Source organism: Vigna angularis, chromosome 6 (assembly GCF_016808095.1).
Source record: "Vigna angularis cultivar LongXiaoDou No.4 chromosome 6, ASM1680809v1, whole genome shotgun sequence".
Taxonomy (NCBI): domain Eukaryota; kingdom Viridiplantae; phylum Streptophyta; class Magnoliopsida; order Fabales; family Fabaceae; genus Vigna; species Vigna angularis.
Genome location: NC_068975.1, coordinates 4,795,001 through 4,812,500, shown reverse-complemented (window position 1 = coordinate 4,812,500; position 17,500 = coordinate 4,795,001). Strand labels below are relative to the sequence as shown.

Sequence of the window (17,500 nt, the reverse complement as noted above, 5' to 3'; positions counted from 1 at the left end):
AATCTCTATCAGGTGAAGGAAATTATCACGGATGGGAAAGGAAAAGCCTCAACAATATGTAGTGTGAATAGGGAAATAGCATAGGTGTTCACATAGCAACAGTGGTTCGATATCTAGCAGGATGTTCCTAAGCATCATTCTGTCAAAGTGTATTATTAGGACATATGCTCTTAGGTTGAGATGGAAAAAAATGAAATTAAGATATGAGAATGTAGTAGTTCAAATAATATAGTTGCTGAAAAGAAAAATTCCAACCCACTACGAATGGTTCACAAGACCATTTCAGAGGATGAAGAAGATAAATTCAGGATTAATGCACTAACTAGAAAACAAAAATAGATCTTTTTAGGTTCAACAAATGAAAGAGAAATAACTTCTGTGAAAAAAAAAGAAGCACACAAGACAAAAAAAAACATTAGTTAGCCTTTGGAATTGTAGTCACAAGACAAAGGTACAAAATTGTGAAATTTTGTTTTAAAAATTATCCAATGATACAATTTTAAACATAAAAAAATTGTAACAACTTGATTTGAGTTCATTCAAAAAAGGGGTCTTAAACTGATATAATTTAAATTTTAAAAAATTATAATGCATTATTAAACTAGTACGACTCTAGTTTATATCATAAAATAATACCACACTAAGAAGATTTCAATTAAAATTTAAAAAAATTACAGCATACTAAATGATGTAACTATATACCAGAAATGAGAACTAGTGAAATAAAGATAATTTTGGGAGATTACAGTAATGATAACTAATCATTAAACTAACTTATTACGTGTCAATGTGTGAAGTGCTGTGAGTCTGAGTAAAAAAATCTTTCTATTATTAACTTTAAGCATTACTAAAGGGTCAAGAATAAGAAATACAAAAGATATAAATTATCACATCGGAGACTATTTCAATTTAATCGGTTTAAACTGTATAACTTAAACTTAATGTATTTAACTATATTACATACATAAATATTACACTCTCTCTAGTCCTTAATATAACTTATATTTATGAAGAAATTGATGGTTTTTTTATTAGGCATTTTTTAATATCTATGAAATATTAACTTTTTCTTCTTTATTTACCATTTTAATAATTTTTTAAATATTTACATTAAAATTAACAAATTTTAATAATAAAATTAAAGAAAACTCTTAAAAAATTATTTTTAAATCTAACCCAATTTTATAAAATCATCCAATTTGGATACACTAAAATATCATACCAAAACATATATATTAGGGAAGATTTACGCATATATATTAAGTAAATTGACTAGAATGAATAATGTTTGGGCATGTTTATACAATTTCTTACAATGGTTTATTTTACTTGCAAAAAGGACTCGAGTTACACATTAGCCAATAATGAGAGCTAGAAAAACAGTGATGGGGAAATGTTTTGTGTACATTCAAAACTCTGCAACTAGAGAGAGAAATGACAGATGCTATGGATAACATGATGTCAAAAAAGAGAAAATTAAAACTGATATAAAAAAATACTCATATGTCAGAAGATTAAAAATATCTTAATAATAAATTAAAATCTCAATTTGTCAATTGCAAATAAAGACCTAAATCAATAGTTAAACATTCCCATCAATTGGTTATCTTAATTTAAGACAGATTGTCACAAATGTACTTTGTTTTACAAAGGATTAAGACAGATTGTCACAAATGTGACTCTCCTTTTAGATGTAGTTGATTTTTTTTTCATAAATTTCAAATGAAATTTTACTATTTTATTAGATTACCTGTTGTTATTATGACATGGTGATAAAGGAAATTGGTAAAAGTTAATTAGCTTGAACTCTTGTGTGATGGAAAGAGAAAATAACAAGAGAATAGTAATACCACCAGCCACCATACCACCTAGAAAGTTTTAAAGAAAAAATCATTTGGGATAACTCATCCCAATAAAAAAATCTCATTTCTCTTGCTCTTGTTGTAAAAGTCATATTTATACTTTTGACTGTTGTAAAGGTGGTTGCTTTCACAGATAACAATGGATCGGAGTTGGATAAATTTGATACGTACAACAAATGAATATGAGAGTGGAGTAGAACAATTTCTTGAATTTGCAAAGATGAATGTTCCAGACAATAACGGAAGATTCTATTGTACGTGTGTTAATTGTTTGAATGAGCGAAAACTACCAACTGAAGTTATTCGAGAGCATGTTCTATGTGATGGATTCCTAAAGAGCTACACAAAGTGGACATGGCATGGTGAATTAATAGACATGCCAAGTGTAAGTGACTCTCAAGTAGAAGTAGAAGAAGTTGATTTAGAGATGGGTGATCGGTTAGAGGACATGATATGTGATGTCGGACATGATTCCTTCCAACGTGCTCATATGTATGACAACTTGTGCAGTGACGCAGAAAAACCTTTATATCCAGAATGCACTAAGTTTACTCGATTGTCAGCTGTGTTAAAATTGTTCAATGTGAAAGCAAGAAATGGGTGGACTGATAAAAGCTTCAAGCAACATGTGGTTGATTTTATTTGATCTCCCATATTGGAGGGTGCTTGATGTCAGGCATTGTTTAGATGTTATGCATGTAGAGAAAAATGTTTGTGATAGTATTATCGGAACGCTCCTCAATATTCAAGGGAAAACGAAAGATGGACTCAATGCTCGCTTGGACCTGGTTGAAATAGGTATAAGAGAACAATTAGCTCCAATATCACATGGTAAGAGGACATACTTGCCTCCAGCATGTCACACATTGTGTAAACAAGAAAAAAGGAGTTTTTGTGAATTTTTACAAGGTGTGAAAGTTCCACTGGGTTACTCTTCTAATTTTAAACGAGTTGTATCCATGAAAGATCATAAATTACTTGGGTTAAAATCTCATGATTGTCATGTATTGATGCAACAACTACTACCAGTGGCTATTCGGGGCATATTGCCTAAGAATGTTAGATACACATTAACAAGATTGTGCTTCTTTTTCAATGCAATATGTAGTAAAGTTATTGACATTGAGAAGTTGGATCAACTAGAAAATGAGGTTGTGGTCATATTGTGTCAGTTGGAGATGTACTTTCCTCCATCATTCTTTGATATTATGGTGCACTTAATTATTCATCTAGTAAGAGAAGTTAGAATTTGTGGTCCAGTATTCTTACGATGGATGTACCCTATTGAGCGATACATGAAGATATTAAAAGGTTATGTAAAGAACCAATATCGTCCTGAAGCATCAATAGTTGAAAGATATATTGCTGAGGAAGCTATTGAGTTTTGTACAGACTACTTATCAGATGTTGAAGCTATAGGGGTACCTAGGTCTCGTTACCATGGAAGAGGTGTTGGTAAGGGTACTAGAAGTTCAAAAGTTGTCACCCTGAATAGAGCTGAAATTCTACGAGCACATATGTATATATTGAATAACACTGAAGAAGTCATCCCCTACTTAAGTGCTCATAAAGATATAGTTAAGAGAAATAATCCACGAATGCCTCAAAAGTGGGTCATTAATGAACACAACAAAACCTTTTTAAAGTGGTTTAAACAACAAGTTCAAGCTGACCATACAACTTCTGATACATTAAATTGGCTATCAAGTGAGCCAAACTTTGATGTCATATGTTGGTGTGGGTATGATATAAATAACTACACATTTCATACACAAAAAGAAGATGAAAAAAGCACCACTCAAAATAGTGGAGTAATGGTTGTGGCCGAGTCAATGCATTTCTCGAGTTCAAAGGACAAAAATCCTGTGATGGCATCCATGTGCTACTTTGGTGTAATTAAAGATATTTGGGTGATAGATTACACAAGTTTTAGAGTACCTATTTTTAAATGTAAGTGGGTTGATGGTAATACTGGCGTAAGGACAGATGATCTAGGTTTTACATTGGTTGACCTAGAAAAGGAAGGTTATACTGAAGAGCCATTTATCATGGCGTCTCAGGCAAAACAAGTGTTTTATGTCACTGATCTCGAAGACAATAGATGGTCAGTGGTGCTCAAAGGTAGAACAATGCATTATACTGATGACAATGATGAAGTCGTTCTTGATATTGGTGAAACTCCATCTTTCTCATCAAATATGCCAACCTTGAATGTCGATAATGAAGTAGACGACGTCCATGCCATACGTGATGATCATCACGAAGGGTTGTGGGAGAACATTGCAACTTGACAATGTATAAACTGAAATTTTAGATCTATTATATATTTTGCTTTGTTATTTTATCTATTAATTATTATTAACACTTAATGATTTATGTAGGGAAATGTCTAGTGACGCACCATCTGGTGACCTCCTACCTTCACAAGGTGCAGATGACATTCATACGCCTACCCGAAAAAAAGGTAGGTCTGGGACAAGGTTGAGAGAGTTGGTAGCCACCCGCAACGCTGATCATAGGCTTCCCATTCGTTTTGATATGCAGACCTGTAAACCCTTGGGAGAAAATAGCACGAAATTCATTAGTTATGTGGCCTTGCTCGGTAGAAGTAAGGCATCCATTCTTTGTGATGATTGGGATCATGTTCCAGAGAATGTGAAGAACCAGATATGGCAGAGCATCTTGGTATGAAATCTTAACTTTGATATAATGTGTCATTAACATGTATAACTCATATTTAACATGTCATTCATTCTTATTGCACAGGTCACATATGACGTCCCAAACACTAATCTATTGAGGACGAAATGGATTTCATATGTCGGGGAAAGATGGAAGAATTTCAAGACTATGCTTACAAGTCATTATATTTATGGTTCCAAAACTGATAAAAGCCCTTGTGAAAAGTATCAATTTCTTGATGAGGAAACATGGCAAGCCTTTAAGTTGAAGCGATTAGATCCTGCCTTTCAGGTAAATTCATTTTATATCATAGTTTAACTATTTATGTTAACATATTTCTAACATAATTAATTATATATACACTAGGCTAAGAGGAGAGCTGCACAAGAGATCGCAAAGAAAAATGTCCACCCTCATATATTGTCTCGTGGGGGTTATGAGAAATTGGAGCAGAAGATGATGAAAGAGGCATCTACCTCTAATCCTATTGGGGCCTCCGATACGAGTGCCATAACTCGTCTTCCACGCCATGTTACATGGAAGAGAGCTCGTCAAAGACCATCTGGGGAGTACACATCTGAGGAAACCGCGAGCATAGCTAAGCGCATTGTAAGTCCATATAATAATATCATATGATCTCCCATATGTGATTAACTTAACTTTAAATATTTGGTTGTAGGATGAGTTGGTCGAGCAAAGCACACAAGGTACATTCACTCCCGAGGGCCGTGAGGACATATTGGCAGTTGCCATTGGTCGTCCAGAGCATTCTGGACGTGTTCGAGGTGTTGGTAAATTTATTGGCATCCGTCAATTCTTCGGTCCTCCAACAAGTCATCATAGTAAAGCCCATGTCAGTGAGGAAGTCCTCAAGGGTATAAGAGAAGAAATTAGACAGGAGATGAGGGAGGAGATCAACGAGATGAAGAAAGAGTACGGTGATATGAGAGCACAGTTGAAGAAGGAGTACTCTAATATGCGGGCACAATTGTTAGCAGATGTGCGAGCAGAATTCGCCTCCTCCTCAAGCCAACCTAGGAATTTCCCTCAACCTTCTCATCTTTGTATAAGCACAAAGGAGAGTTGTGATGTTTCTCCTCAAAACGCTTCTCCCACTATTGATGCAGACTACGAGTTGTTTAGTGATGATGCCCTACAGTGCTTGGTGGCCTTAGGTAATTTATCTTATTATATTGTCTACATGTACTTGTTTGTTGAATCATATTCTTTGATATATTTTACAAATATTATTTGGATAACTTAGGTAAAATGTATACATTGGGGTCAACCATGCACCATGAAACCATTACAACTGATATGATGAGAGTGGTGGTTGTAGACGTACGAGATGCTACAGCTCGAGTCCCTGTGCCCACTGAGGATGTTCAGACAGTGGGACAGGCCCCTGGAAATTTTATCCTTTGGCCCCTTAGATTGTCAAGAGCAATTGTAAAGAAGGTAATTGTTTTAATTAGGCACTTTGTTGTTTTTATTAGTAATATTAATATTTTGTAAGTTTTTAAATATGTATACCAGGTTGAAGCACAAGGACAAGAAGATATGAATGAATCACTGCAACAACAGTCGCAGCCGTCACAACAAATAATTCTAGAACAACTTGGTGTGTTAGCAGTGAAGATCTCCCTTTCTCCTATAGAGTTACAAATGCCTCCTGAAGTCACAAACAGGACATCTTCGCTCTCTTTCTTCATATGTCAGAAGGATATTTTTGAAATTCTCTCTGGCACTGATATGTTATGTATATCAATACTACAACTTTGGTTGTTGTAAGTAAATTTCTATATTTATGAAGTTTAAATATATTCAATATTTCATTCTAACATTATTCATTTTCAATGTTTAAGGTATTTACATCGGTTGACCATTGAAAAGAAGAATGATCACATTTATGGTTTTATTGACCCTGTTGCCATTCAAGGAGTTGGGAATAAAGGTGAAGAGGTCCAAAACTACCTCTTACAAGCTTTTGTAAACGGAAAAAAGCAAGTGTACTTAGCACCTTATTTGCAACAGTAAGTATATAATTTTTATTAATAAAATTTTATTTACGTAAATGTTATTTAACACTATTATTGTTTGAATCTACAGGGGTCACTGGCAATTGTTACTAATTCTTCCTCAACAATTTCTTGTAGTTCTCTTATGTTCATTGCACAAAAAACCTCACACTTTGACAATTAAAAATACACTAATATTGTAAGTTTTTAATAATTTATTTGTAGTGTAGACATATCTGACTTTACTAAGTTCCTTAAGACTCATTTCAATATACATTTAACTTTATAGAGTGGTTGAGGCATATTCAAAGTTGCAGGGAACACATATCGTCTCTAGAAAGAAGTTGCAGTTCATTGCACCAACTGTAAGTAGTTAATCTTTCAAACTATAAATACAATTATAAATTTTATGATACTTTATAAATTTAACTTGTAGTGCTCACGTCAACTGGGAAGCTTTGAGTGCGGATATTATGTCATGAGACACATGCAGAAAATTATATCCGCAAATGTCGTTGACTCATGGAAATTGGTAACGTGAACATTTTATAACTAAGATTTTAAGCCATTAATATTATAACTTTACTCAAACTATTCATTGTGTAGATATTTGATGACACGTCTCCAATGGAACAACAAGTCATAAAGGATGTTCGGGAGCAATGGGCTGCATTTCTTTTAACCATTTGTAAATGATTGGATGCTTCAATATTACATTTTGAGTTTAGGAACTATTATATGTGTAATATGTTAAGTAACCATGTTAGGTAAATATAGCTAGGAACTTTGTTAGGTAAATATTACATTTTGATGTGTTAATGAAAACAATATTGATTATTTTACTTGTTATTGATTATTTAAACTGTATTTTGGGATTGAATCTTATGCAGGTCTGAATATGGATAGTAGTTCATACAAAATAAATATTTTTAAAAAAAACGTCACTTTTTACACCGGTCAAAGCCACATCAGGTATAAAAAGTCTTGTTTTTTTTACACCTATTATAGCACTAGTAGGTATAAAAAGAAATTTTTTTACTTGGTGTAAATATAAAAGTTTTATACCTATTATGAATAAGACAGGTATGGAAAGTAAAACATTCTACACCGATTCAATAATAGGTATAAAAGATCTTAAACTTTCTATACCCCTTGTTTCTATACCTACCAAAAAATAGGTATAAAAAGCCTTTTTTAATAGGTATAAAAAACCATTTTTGTACTAGTGCAAGCACCAACTTAGCCAAGTTTCACCACCAAACTTGGCTAGCTTCAAAACCCACCAAAATGAAAAATTTCTTGCACCAAGATTTTTACAGTAGCATTTTGATGATATAAAGAGGGCATCCCAACCATCAAACCCCCAAAACCAACACTTTCAAAATTTCCCAAAACTTGGCACCAAGCACAAACTTAACCAACTTTCACCACCAAACTTGGCTACCTTTAAAACCCACCAAAATGAAAATTTCTTGCATCAAGATTTTTACAGTAGCATTTTGATGATATAAAGAGGGCATTCCAACCATCAAACCCCCAAAACCAACACTTTCAAACTTTCCCAAAACTTGGCACCAAGCACCAACTTAGCCAACTTTCACCACCAAACTTGGCTAGCTTCAAAACCCACCAAAATGAAAAATTTCTTGCACCAAGATTTTTACAGTAGCATTTTGATGATATAAAGAGGGCATTCCAACCATCAAACCCCCAAAAGCAACACTTTCAAAATTTTCCAAAACTTGGCACCAAGCACCAACTTAGCCAAGTTTCACCACCAAACTTGGCTAGCTTCAAAAGTCACCAAAATGAAAAATTTCTTGCACCAAGATTTTTACAGTAGCATTTTGATGATATAAAGAGGGCATTCAAACCATCAAACCCCCAAAACCAACACTTTCAAAATTTCCCAAAACTTGGCACCAAGCACCAACTTAGCAACTTCCACCACCAAACTTGGCTAGCTTCAAAACCCACAAAAATAAAAATTTCTTGTACCAATATTTTTACAGTAGCATTTTGGTGATATAGAGAGGGCATTCCAACCATCAAACCCCAAAAACCAACACTTTCAGAATTTCCCAAAACATGGCACCAAGCACCAACTTAGCCAACTTTCACCACCAAACTTGGCTAGCTTCAAAACCTACAAAAATGAAAAATTTCTTGCACCAAGATTTTTACAGTAGCATTTTGGTGATATAAAGAGGGCATTCCAACCATCAAACCCCCAAAACCAAGACTTTCAAAATTTCAAAAAACTTGCGCCAAGCACCAACTTAGCCAAGTTTCACCACCAAACATGGCTAGCTTCAAAACCCACCAAAATGAAAAATTTCTTGCACCAAGATTTTTTCAGTAGCATTTTGGTAATATAAAGAGGGCATTCCAACCATCAAACCCCCAAAACCAACACTTTCAAAATTTCCCAAAACTTGGCACCAAGCACCAACTTAACCAACTTTCACCACCAAACTTGGCTAGCTTCAAAACCCACCAAAATGAAAAATTTCTTGCATCAAGATTTTTACAGTAGCATTTTGATGATATAAAGAGGGCATTCCAACCATCAAACCCCCAAAACCAACACTTTCAAAATTTCCCAAAACTTGGCACCAAGCACCAACTTAGCCAAGTTTCACCACCAAACTTGGCTAGCTTCAAAACCCACCAAAATGAAAAATTTCTTGCACCAAGATTTTTTCAGTAGCATTTTGGAAATATAAAGAGGGCATTCCAACCATCAAACCCCAAAAACCAACACTTTTAAAATTTCCCTAAACTTGGCACCAAGAACCAACATAGCCAACTTCCACCGCCAAACTTGTCTAGCTTCAAAACCCACCAAAATGAAAAATTTCTTGCACAAAGATTTTTACAGTAGCATTTTTGTGATATAAAGAGGGCATTCCAACCATCAAACCCCAAAAACCAACACTTTCAAAATTTCCCAAAATCTGGCACCAAGCACCAACATAGCCAACTTCCACCACCAAACTTGGCTAGCTTCAAAACCCACCAAATTGAAAAATTTCTTGCACCAAGATTTTTACAGTAGGATTTCGGTGATATAAAGAGGGCATTCCAACCATCAAATCCAAAAAACCAACACTTTCAAAATTTCCCAAAACCTGGCACCAAGCACCAACATAGCCAACTTCCACCACCAAACATGGCTAGCTTCAAAACCCACCAAAATGAAAATTTTCTTGCACCAAGTTTTTTACAGTAGCATTTTGGTGATATACAGAGGGCATTCCAACCATCACACCCCTAAAACCAGCACTTTCAAAATTTCCCAAAACCTGGCACCAAGAACCAACATAGCCAACTTCGACCACCAAACATGGCTAGCTTCAAAACCCACCAAAATGTAAAATTTCTTGCACCAAGATTTTCACAATAGCATTTTGGTCATATAAAGAGGGCATTCCAACCAACAAACCCCCAAAACCAAGACTTTCAAAATTTCCCAAAACATGGCTCCAAGCACCAACTTAGCCAAGTTTGACCACCAAACTTGGCTAGCTTCAAAACCCACCAAATTGAAAAATTTCTTGCACCAAGATTTTTACAGTAGCATTTTGGTGATATAAAGAGGGCATTCCAACCATCAAACCCCAAAAACCAACACTTTCAAAATTTTCCAAAACCTGGCCCCAAGCACCAACTTAGCCTACTTCCACCACCAAACTTGGCTAGCTTCAAACCCCACCAAAATGAAAAAATTCTTGCACCAATATTTTTACAGTAGGATTTTGGGGATATAAAGAGGGCATTCAAACCATCAAACCCCAAAAACCAACACTTTCAAAATTTCCCAAAATTTGGCACCAAGCACCAACTTAGCCAACTTCCACCACCAAACTTGGCTAGCTTCAAAACCCACCAAAATGAAAAATTTCTTGCACCAAGATTTTTACAGTAGTATTTGGGTGATATAAAGAGGGCAATCCAACCATCAAACCCCAAAAAGCAACACTTTCAAAATTTCCCAAAACTTGGTACCAAGCACCAATATAGCCAACTTCCACCACCAAACTTGGCTAGCTTCAAAACCCACCAAAATGAAAATTTTCTTGCACCAAGATTTTTACAGCAGCATTTTGGTGATATAAAGAGGTCATTCCAACCATCAAACCCCTAAAACCAACACTTTCAAAATTTTCCAAAACCTGGTACCAAGCACCAACACAACCAACTTCCACCACCAAACATGGCTAGCTTCAAAACCCACCAAATTGAAAAATTTCTTGCACCTAGATTTTTACAGTAGCATTTTGGTGATATAAAGAGGGCATTCCAACCATCAAACCCCAAAAACCACCACTTTCAAAATTTTCCAAAACAAGGCACCAAGCACCAACTTAGCCAACTTCCACCACCAAACTTGGCTAGCTTCAAACCCCACCAAAATGAAAAATTTCTTGCACCAAGATTTTTACAGTAGCAATTTGGTGATATAAAGAGGGCATTCCAACCATCAATCCCCAGAAACCAACACTTTCAAAATTTTCCAAAACTTGGCACCAAGCACCAACTTAGCCAACTTCCACCACCAAACTTGGCTAGCTTCAAACCCCACCAAAATGAAAAATTTCTTGCACCAAGATTTTTACAGTAGCATTTTGGGGATATAAAGAGGGCATTCAAACTATCAAACCCCAAAAACCAACACTTTCAAAATTTCCCAAAACTTGGCACCACGCACCAACTTAGCCAACTTCCACCACCAAACTTGGCTTGCTTCAAACCCCACCAAAATGAAAAATTTCTTGCACCAAGATTTTTACAGTAGCATTTTGGTGATATAAAGAGGGCATTCCAACCATCAAACCCCAAAAACCAACACTCTCAAAATTTCCCAAAACTTGGCACCAAGCACCAACTTAACCAACTTTCACCACCAAACTTCGCTAGCTTCAAAACACACAAAAATGAAAAATTTCTTGTACCAATATTTTTATAGTAGCATTTTGGTGATATAAAGAGGGCATTCCAACCATCAAACCCCAAAAACCAACACTTTCAAAATTTCCCAAAACATGGCACCAAGCACCAACTTAGCCAACTTCCACCAAGCACCAACTTAGCCAACTTTCACCACCAAACTTGGCTAGCTTCAAAACCTACAAAAATGAAAAATTTCTTGCACCAAGATTTTTACAGTAGCATTTTGGTGATATAAAGAGGGCATTCCAACCATCAAACCCCCAAAACCAAGACTTTCAAAATTTCAAAAAACTTGCGCCAAGCACCAACTTAGCCATGTTTCACCACCAAACTTGGCTAGCTTCAAAACCCACCAAAATGAAAAATTTCTTGCACCAAGATTTTTTCAGTAGCATTTTGGTAATATAAAGAGGGCATTCCAACCATCAAACCCCAAAAACCAACACTTTCAAAATTTCCCTAAACTTGGCACCAAGAACCAACATAGCCAACTTCCACCGCCAAACTTGGCTAGCTTGAAAACCCACCAAAATGAAAAATTTCTTGCCCAAATATTTTTACAGTAGCATTTTGGTGATATAAAGAGGGCATTCCAACCATCAAACCCAAAAAACCAACACTTTCAAAATTTCCCAAAATCTGGCACCGAGCTCCAACATAGCCAACTTCCACCACCAAACTTGGCTAGCTTCAAAACCCACCAAATTGAAAAATTTCTTGCACCAAGATTTTTACAGTAGGATTTTGGTGATATAAAGAGGGCATTCCAACCATCAAACCCCAAAAACCAACACTTTCAAAATTTCCCAAAACCTGGCACCAAGCACCAACATTGCCAACTTCCACCACCAAACATGGCTAGCTTCAAAACCCACCAAAATGAAAAATTTCTTGCACCAAGATTTTTACAGTAGCATTTTGGTGATATATAGAGGGCATACCAACCATCAAACCCCTAAAACCAGCACTTTCAAAATTTCCCAAAACCTGGCACCAAGCACGAACATAGCCAGTTTCCACCACCAAACATGGCTAGCTTCAAAACCCACCAAAATGTAAAATTTCTTGCACCAAGATTTTCACAGTAGCATTTTGGTGATATAAAGAGGGCATTCCAACCATCAAACCCCCAAAACCAACACTTTCAAAATTTCCCAAAACTTGGCACCAAGCACCAACTTAGCCAACTTTCACCACCAAACTTGGCTAGTTTCAAAACCCACCAAAATGAAAAATTTTTTGCATCAAGATTTTTACAGTAGCATTTTGATGATATAAAGAGGGCACTCAAACCATGAAACCCCCAAAACCAACACTTTCAAAATTTCCCAAAACTTGGCACCAAGCACCAACTTAGCCAACTTCCACCACCAAACTTGCCTAGCTTCAAAACCCACAAAAATGAAAAATTTCTAGTACCAGTATTTTTACAGTAGCATTTTGGTGATATAAAGAGGGCATTCCAACCATCAAACCCCAAAAACCAACACTTTCAAAATTTCCCAAAACATGGCACCAAGCACCAACTTAGCCAACTTCCACCAAGCACCAACTTAGCCAACTTTCACCACCAAACTTGGCTAGCTTCAAAACCTACAAAAATGAAAAATTTCTTGCACCAAGATTTTTACAGTAGCATTTTGGTGATATAAAGAGGGCATTCCAACCATCAAACCCCCAAAACCAAGACTTTCAAAATTTTAAAAAACTTGCGCCAAACACCAACTTAGCCAAGTTTCACCAGCAAACTTGGCTAGCTTCAAAACCCACCAAAATGAAAAATTTCTTGCACCAAGATTTTTACAGTAGCATTTTGGTGATATAAAGAGGGCATTCCAACCATCAAACCCCAAAAACCAACACTTTCAAAATTTCCCAAAACTTGGCACCAAGCACCAACATACCCAACTTCCACCACCAAACATGGCTAGCTTCAAAACACAGCAAATTGAAAAATTTTTGCACCAATATTTTTACAGTAGCATTTTGGTGATATAAAGAGGGCATTCCAACCATCAAACCCCAAAAACCAACACTTTCAAAATTTTCCAAAACAAGGCACCAAGCACCAACTTAGCCAACTTCCACCACTAAACTTGGCTAGCTTCAAAACCCACCAAAATGAAAAATTTCTTGCACCAAGATTTTTACAGTAGCATTTTGGTGATATAAAGAGGGCATTCCAACCATCAAACCCCAAAAACCAACACTTTCAAAATTTCCCAAAACTTGGCACCAAGCACCAAAATAGCCAACTTCCACCACCAAACTTGGCTAGCTTCAAAACCCACCAAAATGAAAAATTTCTTGCACCAAGATTTTTACAGTAGCATTTTGGTGATATAAAGAGGGCATTCCAACCATCAAACCCCAAAAACCAACACTTTCAAAATTTCCCAAAACTTGGCACCAAGCACCAACATACCCAACTTCCACCACCAAACATGGCTAGCTTCAAAACACAGCAAATTGAAAAATTTTTGCACCAATATTTTTACAGTAGCATTTTGGTGATATAAAGAGGGCATTCCAACCATCAAACCCCAAAAACCAACACTTTCAAAATTTTCCAAAACAAGGCACCAAGCACCAACTTAGCCAACTTCCACCACTAAACTTGGCTAGCTTCAAAACCCACCAAAATGAAAAATTTCTTGCACCAAGATTTTTACAGTAGCATTTTGGTGATATAAAGAGGGCATTCCAACCATCAAACCCCAAAAACCAACACTTTCAAAATTTCCCAAAACCTGGCACCAAGCACCAACATAGCCAACTTCCACCACCAAACATGGCTAGCTTTAAAACACACCAAAATGAAAAATTTCTTGCACCAAGATTTTTACAGTAGCATTTTGGTGATATAAAGAGGGCATTCCAACCATCAAACCCCAAAAACCAACACTTTCAAAATTTTACAAAACATGGCACCAAGCACCAACTTAGCCAACTTCCACCACCAAACTTGGCTAGCTTCAAACCCCACCAAAATGAAAAATTTCTTGCACCAAGATTTTTACAGTAGCCTTTTGGTGATATAAAGAGGGCATTCCAACCATCAAACCCCAAAAACCAACACTTTCAAAATTTCCCAAAACTTGGCACCAAGCACCAACATAGCCAACTTCCACCACCAAACTTGGCTAGCTTCAAAACCCACCAAAATGAAAATTTCTTGCACCAAGATTTTTACAGTAGCATTTTGTTGATATAAAGAGGGCATTCCAACCATCAAACCCCAAAAACCAACAATTTCAAAATCTCCCAAAACTTGGCACCAAGCACCAACTTAGCCAAGTTTCACCACCAAACTTGGCTAGCTTCAAAACCCACCAAAATGAAAATTTTCTTGCACAAAGATTTTTACAGTAGCATTTTGGTGATATAAAGAGGGCATTCCAACCATCAAACCCCAAAAACCAACACTTTCAAAATTTCCCAAAACTTGGCACCAAGCACCAACATAGCCAACTTCCACCACCAAACTTGGCTAGCTTCAAAACCCACCAAAATGAAAAATTTCTTGCACCAAGATTTTTACAGTAGCATTTTGGTGATATAAAGAGGGCATTCCAACCATCAAACCCCAAAAACCAACACTTTCAAAATTTCCCAAAACTTGGAACCATGCACCAACATACCCAACTTCCACCACCAAACATGGCTAGCTTCAAAACACACCAAATTGAAAAATTTCTTCCACCAAGATTTTTACAGTAGCATTTTGGTGATATAAAGAGGGCATTCCAACCATCAAACCCCAAAAACCAACACTTTCAAAATTTTCCAAAACATGGCACCAAGCACCAACTTAGCCAACTTCCACCACTAAACTTGGCTAGCTTCAAAACCCACCAAAATGAAAAATTTCTTGCACCAAGATTTTTACAGTAGCATTTTGGTGATATAAAGACGGCATTCCAACCATCAAACCCCAGAAACCAACACTTTCAAAATTTCCCAAAACCTGGCACCAAGCACCAACATAGCCAACTTCCACCACCAAACACGGCTAGCTTTAAAACACACCAAAATGAAAAATTTCTTGCACCAAGATTTTTACAGTATCATTTTGGTGATATAAAGAGGGCATTCCAACCATCAAACCCCAAAAACCAACACTTTCAAAATTTTACAAAACTTGGCACCAAGCACCAACTTAGCCAACTTCCACCACCAAACTTGGCTAGCTTCAAACCCCACCAAAATGAAAAATTTCTTGCACCAAGATTTTTACAGTAGCCTTTTGGTGATATAAAGAGGGCATTCCAACCATCAAACCCCAAACACCAACACTTTCAAAAATTCCCAAAACTTGGCACCAAGCACCAACATAGCCAACTTCCACCACCAAACTTGGCTAGCTTCAAAACCCACCAAAATGAAAAATTTCTTGCACCAAGATTTTTGTAGTAGCATTTTGGTGATATAAAGAGGGCATTCCAACCATCAAACCCCCAAAACCAAGGCTTTCAAATTTTCCCAAAACTTGGCACCAAGCACCAACTTAGCCAAGTTTCACCACCAAACTTGGCTAGCTTCAAAACCCACCAAAATGAAAAATTTCTTGCACCAAGATTTTTACAGTAGCATTTTGGTCATATAAAGAGGGCATTCCAACAATCAAACCCCCAAAACCAACACTTTCAAAATTTCCCAAAACTTGGCACCAAGCACAAACTTAGCCAAGTTTCACCACCAAACTTGGCTAGGTTCAAAACCCACCAAAATGAAAAATTTCTTGCACCCAGATATTTACAGTAGCATTTTGGTGATATAAAGAGGGCATTCCAACCATCAAACCCCAAAAACCAACACTTTCAAAATTTCCCAAAACTTGGCACCAAGCACCAACTTAGCCAACTTCCACCACCAAACTTGCCTAGCTTCAAAACCCACCAAATTGAAAAATTTCTTGCACCAAGATTTTTACAGTAGCATTTTGGTGATATAAAGAGGGCATTCCAACCATCAAACCCCAAAAACCAACACTTTCAAAATTTCCCAAAACTTGGCACCAAGCACCAACATACCCAACTTCCACCACCAAACATGGCTAGCTTCAAAACACAGCAAATTGAAAAATTTTTGCACCAATATTTTTACAGTAGCATTTTGGTGATATAAAGAGGGCATTCCAACCATCAAACCCCAAAAACCAACACTTTCAAAATTTTCCAAAACAAGGCACCAAGCACCAACTTAGCCAACTTCCACCACTAAACTTGGCTAGCTTCAAAACCCACCAAAATGAAAAATTTCTTGCACCAAGATTTTTACAGTAGCATTTTGGTGATATAAAGAGGGCATTCCAACCATCAAACCCCAAAAACCAACACTTTCAAAATTTCCCAAAACCTGGCACCAAGCACCAACATAGCCAACTTCCACCACCAAACATGGCTAGCTTTAAAACACACCAAAATGAAAAATTTCTTGCACCAAGATTTTTACAGTAGCATTTTGGTGATATAAAGAGGGCATTCCAACCATCAAACCCCAAAAACCAACACTTTCAAAATTTTACAAAACATGGCACCAAGCACCAACTTAGCCAACTTCCACCACCAAACTTGGCTAGCTTCAAACCCCACCAAAATGAAAAATTTCTTGCACCAAGATTTTTACAGTAGCCTTTTGGTGATATAAAGAGGGCATTCCAACCATCAAACCCCAAAAACCAACACTTTCAAAATTTCCCAAAACTTGGCACCAAGCACCAACATAGCCAACTTCCACCACCAAACTTGGCTAGCTTCAAAACCCACCAAAATGAAAATTTCTTGCACCAAGATTTTTACAGTAGCATTTTGTTGATATAAAGAGGGAATTCCAACCATCAAACCCCAAAAACCAACAATTTCAAAATCTCCCAAAACTTGGCACCAAGCACCAACTTAGCCAAGTTTCACCACCAAACTTGGCTAGCTTCAAAACCCACCAAAATGAAAATTTTCTTGCACAAAGATTTTTACAGTAGCATTT

At 36.4% G+C, this 17,500-nt stretch overlaps 2 protein-coding genes and 1 long non-coding RNA gene across 5 annotated transcripts in view; all 3 read left to right on the top strand.

The window, feature by feature from the left end:
* The window catches only part of LOC128197375 (uncharacterized), a 2,962-nt gene extending 1,986 nt beyond the window's left edge, over positions 1-976 (top strand). The window contains exon 3 of one of the 3 annotated variants that reach the window (XR_008249867.1): positions 1-976. This exon is cut by the window's left edge and continues 439 nt beyond it. This is a non-coding gene — a long non-coding RNA (uncharacterized LOC128197375). The other 2 variants (XR_008249869.1, XR_008249868.1) reach the window with 2 other exon arrangements.
* Positions 977-2,554: 1,578 nt separating this feature from the next.
* Positions 2,555-4,153, top strand: LOC128197473 (uncharacterized). The gene has a single exon (XM_052879521.1). It carries the CDS (start codon positions 2,555-2,557, stop codon positions 4,151-4,153), a length of 1,599 nt encoding a protein of 532 aa, XP_052735481.1.
* Positions 4,154-4,247: 94 nt separating this feature from the next.
* Positions 4,248-7,399, top strand: LOC128197373 (uncharacterized). The gene is made up of 11 exons (XM_052879012.1): positions 4,248-4,547; positions 4,629-4,835; positions 4,911-5,153; positions 5,224-5,719; positions 5,809-6,002; positions 6,081-6,331; positions 6,410-6,577; positions 6,654-6,761; positions 6,852-6,927; positions 6,999-7,094; positions 7,169-7,399. Exons 1-11 carry the CDS (start codon positions 4,248-4,250, stop codon positions 7,256-7,258), a joined length of 2,229 nt encoding a protein of 742 aa, XP_052734972.1. The 3' UTR covers positions 7,259-7,399.
* Positions 7,400-17,500: the final 10,101 nt, after the last annotated feature.